At 43.5% G+C, this 7,500-nt stretch overlaps 1 protein-coding gene across 2 annotated transcripts in view; it reads left to right on the top strand.

The window, feature by feature from the left end:
* The window catches only part of pax5 (paired box 5), a gene marked incomplete at both ends in the record, with an annotated part of 62,934 nt that overhangs the window by 20,238 nt on the left and 35,196 nt on the right, over positions 1-7,500 (top strand). For both annotated transcript variants that reach the window (XM_080760556.1, XM_080760557.1), the window contains 2 exons: positions 199-263; positions 6,022-6,147. In XM_080760556.1, coding sequence (XP_080616682.1) covers positions 199-263; positions 6,022-6,147 — 191 coding nt within the window. The remainder of the gene's footprint in view (positions 1-198; positions 264-6,021; positions 6,148-7,500) is intronic.

The following is a 7,500-nucleotide window of genomic DNA, read 5'->3' as shown; positions in this document are numbered from 1 at the left end:
GCGGAGACACACGCACGCACGGACACACACACACACACACACACACACACACACACACACACACACACACACACACACACACACACACACACACACACACACACACACACACACACACACACACACACACACACACACACACACACACACACACACGCACACACACAGAACACTAATATCTCTCCTCTCTTCCTACAGGATAATTCGGACTAAAGTGCAGCAGCCTCCGGGTCAGACGGGCTCAATATCAGCTCACAGCTTAGGTGAGTACAGTCGAAGAAACCCTCATTCTAAATGTCTTAGGTGGGTACAGTCCCCCATCAAAGAAACCCTCATTCTAAATGTCTTAGGTGGGTACAGTCCCCCATCTAAGAAACCCTCATTCTAAATGTCTTAGATGGGTACAGTCCCCCATCTAAGAAACCCTCATTCTAAATGTCTTAGGTGGGTACAGTCCCCCATCAAAGAAACCCTCATTCTAAATGTCTTAGGTGGGTACCGTCCCCCATCTAAGAAACCCTCATTCTAAATGTCAATGGATGGACGCTTTTTAAGAGAGGCACTACATTGGTCCAAATCTCTCATCAACAGAGCGTGGGATGAGATTTGGAAGAATTAGATTGGCTAATTTGAAATTTACATACTATACTGCATATTCTGTCTTGAGTTCTGTATCGAAACGGAATAAAATACCACTAATCAAGGAGGTAATTAAGACACAAACTCAAACACTGTTACTTCTAAGGCAACAGGTATTGTGTTGTTGATGATGTATGCAGTATAGCGTTTTCTGTAGTCGTTCAAGATAAATATAGATCAAATGAAATCAAGATATTTTGTCCTATCAGGGCTCCAGACGTCGCTGAACCGTCCCAAAATACAATTTGAACCGTCCCAAAGTGAACGTATACAGTCCCTATCTTTATATATTTTTTCTTATTTTATTTTTATGATTTTGATTCTAAGAAGAACCTCAGACACATAGGGGCTAATCAACTTGCCCACTGTGAGCTTCTCACTTGCGGATGGAAGTTGACATTGTGGGGTAACACACCTGGTGTTAGGTGAAGTTCACATTGTGGGGTAACACACCTGGTGTTAGGTGAAGTTGACATTGTGGGGTAACACACCTGGTGTTAGGTGAAGTTGACATTGTGGGGTAACACACCTGGTGTTAGGTGAAGTTGACATTGTGGGGTAACACACCTGGTGTTAGGTGAAGTTGACATTGTGGGGTAACACACCTGGTGTTAGGTGAAGTTGACATTGTGGGGTAACACACCCGGTGTTAGGTGAGGTTGACATTGTGGGGTAACACACATGGTGTTAGGTGAAGTTGACATTGTGGGGTAACACACCTGGTGTTAGGTGAAGTTGACATTGTGGGGTAACACACCTGGTGTTAGGTGAAGTTGACATTGTGGGGTAACACACCTGGGTGTTAGGTGAAGTTGACATTGTGGGGTAACACACCTGGTGTTAGGTGAAGTTGACATTGTGGGGTAACACACCTGGTGTTAGGTGAAGTTGACATTGTGGGGTAACACACCTGGTGTTAGGTGAAGTTGACATTGTGGGGTAACACACCCGGTGTTAGGTGAAGTTGACATTGTGGGGTAACACACTCGGTGTTAGGTGAAGTTGACATTGTGGGGTAACACACCCGGTGTTAGGTGAAGTTGACATTGTGGGGTAACACACTCGGTGTTAGGTGAAGTTGACATTGTGGGGTAACACACCTGGTGTTAGGTGAAGTTGACATTGTGGGGTAACACACCCGGTGTTAGGTGAAGTTGACATTGTGGGGTAACACACCTGGTGTTAGGTGAAGTTGACATTGTGGGGTAACACACTCGGTGTTAGGTGAAGTTGACATTGTGGGGTAACACACCCGGTGTTAGGTGAAGTTGACATTGTGGGGTAACACACCTGGTGTTAGGTGAAGTTGACATTGTGGGGTAACACACTCGGTGTTAGGTGAAGTTGACATTGTGGGGTAACACACCTGGTGTTAGGTGAAGTTGACATTGTGGGGTAACACACCTGGTGTTAGGTGAAGTTGACATTGTGGGGTAACACACCTGGTGTTAGGTGAAGTTGACATTGTGGGGTAACACACCTGGTGTTAGGTGAAGTTGACATTGTGGGGTAACACACCTGGTGTTAGGTGAAGTTGACATTGTGGGGTAACACACCTGGTGTTAGGTGAAGTTGACATTGTGGGGTAACACACCTGGTGTTAGGTGAAGTTGACATTGTGGGGTAACACACCCGGTGTTATACAGTAGGTGTGTGATATCTTTTTATGGATCTCAATATCTCAACAGCAGCAGGATGCATGCAGCACATTGTTCCATCCACCGCCCACAGGCTGTTGAGAGCCACTGTCTCATGTACAGTATTACAGTTTCCTTACATATAGATACCTATTAACTTTTTGCTGTTGTCCTATGAATGTCTTTTATGTGGAAAAGGGAGGGGCACATCTCCTTGTGCTGCAGCACTGCGTGAATGGTCTGTCTCTGTCTGTTCCTGTTTTGATAAGCTTATCGATTGATTATCCGGTTAGTTGATACGCAGCGTTTTAAAAAGAAAACGGAGAATCTTAATTTCCCTCAGTGTCTAACATAAAAATCTTTGCTGATATACAGAAAGAATACAAAAGGCATATTATATTCAAATTGTTATTTGACCATTATCGATGCCATGCAGGCAATGGCATCGATAATGTATGAAAAATATAGAATCAAATGAAAAGTCTTGTCTGTCACATCACATGCAAAAGCAGAGACGTTTCGATGAATTCGATTAGTTATTATTAACCGAGTTAATTAAGTTTAACCGACTAATTTCTTAACTCATTTATTAACATCCCTATAGCCATGACTACTATAGTCAGAGAAAACATTTGTAGTGTCCTGTTTCATTGTCAATATAATGAATTCAGTAAATCAACAATTCAAGGTTATTGCCCTTTTACATGAGGGAATAAGCCTATACTGTACATTAAAGTGTAACTGTACCAAAATCTGATCTTCAACAAACACCTGAGGCCTCACATAAATGTAACTCTCTCTCACTCTACATCTGCCCTGGAGTGGATTCCATTTCGGTGTCTCTCAGCTGCTCGTAATCACCACTTGCGTCTCTTAATCTAAATTAATTTTCACGCACGTTGCTCTGTGATTCTTCCCTCTAAATGCAACGTACAGCGCGCACACGCACATGCAACCATGGATGAGTGGACGTGCATACACACGCTGGCATGCGCACACACACACACACACACACACACACACACACACACATGTATCATACTGTACAGTACGCAAGCTTACAGATTACACAGATAAATGGGTCCCACTCCCATGGGCGTAAAATTGAACATTTGGATTTGGAGAATGAAACCGTTCTGATGTTCTGATAATAATAATATTTCTTTAAGAGTGAAATGAAAGAGAAGGAAAATCAGAAGTGCTAAATCAACGGGGGAAAAGGGAGGGGTATACATTCATTATATTGTTGCTGTCGGGTGGAAACATTGTATATGTCCAAAAGCGTTTTAAAATAGCAAAAATAGGCGATCTAAGCTCACGATGCGTCGGTGTTGTGAGCTTGTATATCTGCTATTTTCACTACTTTTTGTATGATAAAGTATAGTAGGACATGCATGAAAAAAAGAAATATGGAGATACAGGGTTTCTGCCTGACAGCGGCGATATGATATAGCCTCCGTGTTGTTATAGTAACGTATAGGAGGTGATTTGATATGATATAGCCTCCATGTTATAGTAACGTATAGGAGGTGATTTGATATGATATAGCCTCCATGCTGTTATAGTAACGTATAGGAGGTGATTTGATATGATATAGCCTCCATGTTGTTATATAACGTATAGGAGGTGATTTGATATGATATAGCCTCCATGCTGTTATAGTAACGTATAGGAGGTGATTTGATATGATATAGCCTCCATGCTGTTATAGTAACGTATAGGAGGTGATTTGTTCGCCCTGCTGTGGCGTTTCCATTTTTCCACTCTCTCTTGTCTCCCTGTGTTGGAGGTCTGCTGGGAGACAGGATTAGGACGTCTCCGCACCTTTCTGTCCCTCCCGGGACACCGTACTGTCACTCAGACCCACGTCCGCTGACAGGGGAATAGATAAGGGACCAGAGAGAGAGAGAGAGATAGATAGAGAGAGAGAGCGTTTGTATGTGTATGTACTGTATGTTTGCTATATCAGTGATTTGTGAATGAGTGTGTGTGTGCGTATCTGTCCTTGTGTGTGTGTGTGTGCGTGTGTGTGTGTGTGTATATACTGTACGTATATACATGTGCATATGTGCACGACTGCACATGCATGAATGCATGTGTGCGTGAGTGAGTGCGTGCGTACGTACGTACATGTGCGTGCGTGTGCATATGACATGCTCACTGTGTGCTTGTATTTGTGTCACCAAAGCTGTGACAGGTACGCAGCTTTGTTGGCCAGTGAGGAACTTGTCTCCTCTAGGGGAAAGATTAGAGAGAGAGAGAGAGAGAGAGAGAGAGGGAGAGGGAGAGTAAGGTGGAGAGAAACACACAGCCTGCTCTTTTATCTATGACCTTATTTTCACATTTGGTCACATCAGGTCCCACAAGTTTAAACAGCATCTGCTCAACAAACACCTCCATTGATACACACTCTGAGTTCAATTAACTCAACAGATTTGGCTGTGTATAGATGTGGAATCCTCTCACACAGTAAAAACCTGAGCGTTCACTAAAACCCTGAGTGTTCATTGAGGTCAGAGACACTATAGTGTCAGAGTTAAATTCACACTATAGGATTTTGCGGTGCGCTTGAAACGGCAATAGGATTTATATTCCGCAATGTTTACCGCAACATTCCATTTCTGTTTGTCTATATCCGTTATCCGCTGTGTGTGGGAAATGCTACATAATTTGGAAACGGGACAGGGCTCTCAAAATGACAGAACCAAAGGGAACATATAGGACGCCGTGAACGGTAACAATTCAATCATCCATGCATCCACATGCACACATTAACATGTTGTTATTCTTTAATTGATTTTCAATGGATTGCATGGCCATTAAGACACTGAAAGTGCCTAGTCTGATCTGTGGACGTCTAGCATTAACCACCCCGACCACCTCCTTGAGGAGGTTCCAGGTGTTCCCCATGCAGCTGAATGATGGAGAGTTGGTAACCAAATGGACCCTTATAGCGCTTTAACTCTTGAGAGTGTAAAATGGTTTCATTTTATGCTCCCAAGAGTTAAACTATTGTTAACAAAATCTGCATATATACTTAACTCACAAAGTTAATTTACAAAACGTTTAGACAATTAGAGTAGATCTCTCCTAATTGTACCACATCAATACAGCATGGAATTATTGTGGACAAAATCTTATCCAATGATAACAAAATGTTCTTTAGTTTTGGGTCTGAGAGGCTATATAAATCTCATCGAATGGTGGTCCGTGGCTCAAATGCCCAATAAATAATGGGCCTTGATATGAAAAAGGTTGAAAACCATTGCTCTAGACGTGAACATTATATCTGGGACTTATATAGCGCTTTTCACGACACTCAAAGACACTTTACATGTGTGGGGCCAACACTATCTCTCTCTCTCTGTTTCTAACACAACAGTGCCACTTTTGCCCCTACTGGTACTCTAAACATTGGGACATAGTCACATAGGTCGTTAGGACATAGGGACATTGCTGTTCCTTGGAGTGACTCAAAAACAATTAAAAATAGTAAAACCAATAAAACAGTGCATATAACAACTTAACAAGTTTAAAAACACATCAGCTTGGAAATGCAATTCTGAAGGGTTTTCAGTGCAGATTTGAAGGTAGGAAGTGAGGGGGCGTCTCGGATGTGTTTGGGGAGAGCCCAAGTACATTGGCTCTGTACTTGGGCCTACTATACTATATTTGAGCAATAACATGGATGCTGGGGTCCAAGTGGTTAAATGCTTGTTTGTCGTGTCTTGTGCTCTCTCTGTAGCGACGTCCGTAGCCGCCACGCAGGTCTCCGCCGTGACCAGCGACTCGGCTGGCTCCTCCTACTCTATCAGCGGCATTCTGGGTATTAGCTCAGCAGCCGACGCGGGCAAGAGGAAGAGGGACGACGGTGAGCCAAAGTGTGTCAATGAATGCCTGCATGCGTGGGGGCGTGTGTGTGTCTGTGCGTGTATGATAGGGGGTTTGTGAAAAATTCCAAAGCAAACATTTTCATTCAAATAAAGGCACGATAATTCATCAGACCGCTACTGTATGAATAATGATATATTGTATATATACCGGTATATATATACACAATATGATTGATACACTTCGCTATACATTTGTGTCATAAGCTATTTGTGTACATGTGCCCATTAGTGTGTGTGTGTGTGTGTGTGTGTGTGTGTGTGTGTGTGTGTGTTATGTGCATGAGTGTGCATGTGTGCTATTGGTATGAATGGTGTGGTAGTGTCAGTGGCATTAAAAAGCCATCACCAAAACAGTCTCCTACGGCAAATGAGACAGGACCAGATGTCAGAGCGAGGGGGGGTGACAGAACGCCACTGGGGGCTCGAGCTTTCACATACACACATAGTGTACATATACTCTACACATGCACGCACCACACACGCGTGCACGCACGCAGCTCTGCGCCCCTAACGCACAACACTGTAGCGTAGCAGAATCCTGGATGAACCCCCAGTGTGCTCTGAATGTTCCGATGCGCTTGGACACGGCCCACCTCCTCACCAACAGAGCAGGAAGACTTTAGACCCCCTTGTGTGTATGTGTGTGTGTGAGAGAGAGAGAGAGAGAGAGAGAGAGAGAGTCACTCTCTCATTCTCTCTGTCGCTCCGTCACTATATCGGTCTCTCTCTCTGTCTCTCTCCCTCTTGCACGCACGCACGCAAAGATGGGGAATCATCCGTAAGAAACGTGGAAAAACAAAGATAAACAGTGTTCTCCTTCAGCATAACAAAAGATACAGTAAACATTCCCTGTTGCTCGACTGTCTTGTGTTGCCCATGTGTCAACTCATTTCCGTGTCGGCTGGAAACTTAATAGGACCAAAACTGTTACTATTCAATGTGTCGCTTTGTGGGCTTCAGTGGAGCAAAGTAACTTAGTGCATTTCCTTAAGTACTGCAGGAGGTATTTGTACTTTACTTGAGTAGCCTACACACAGTATGGCCTCACTCATACCTTCGCAACAGACTGATGTATGCTTGTTGTATAAAGGGTGTGATACATCTTGCCCCAATGCATTTCCAATGGGAGTCACATGGTTTGACACAACATTTGTGTTGTATGAGGGGGAGTGGGGCAGTCGAAACACAGCCGAAAGCCATACAACAGCTTGTAGTCCAAAATGTTGTATCAAACCATGTGACTTCCATTGGAAATGCATTGGGGCGGCCATGACACTTACATCTTGCTTACATCTAGCATGCATCAATGTTGTCTATGCTAGATCGAAAGG

Source organism: Protomyctophum bolini, assembly GCF_963924005.1.
Source record: "Protomyctophum bolini genome assembly, chromosome: 3".
NCBI lineage: Eukaryota > Metazoa > Chordata > Actinopteri > Myctophiformes > Myctophidae > Protomyctophum > Protomyctophum bolini.
The sequence above is the reverse complement of the archived record's forward strand: the minus strand, read 5'-3'. Positions and strand labels throughout refer to the sequence as shown.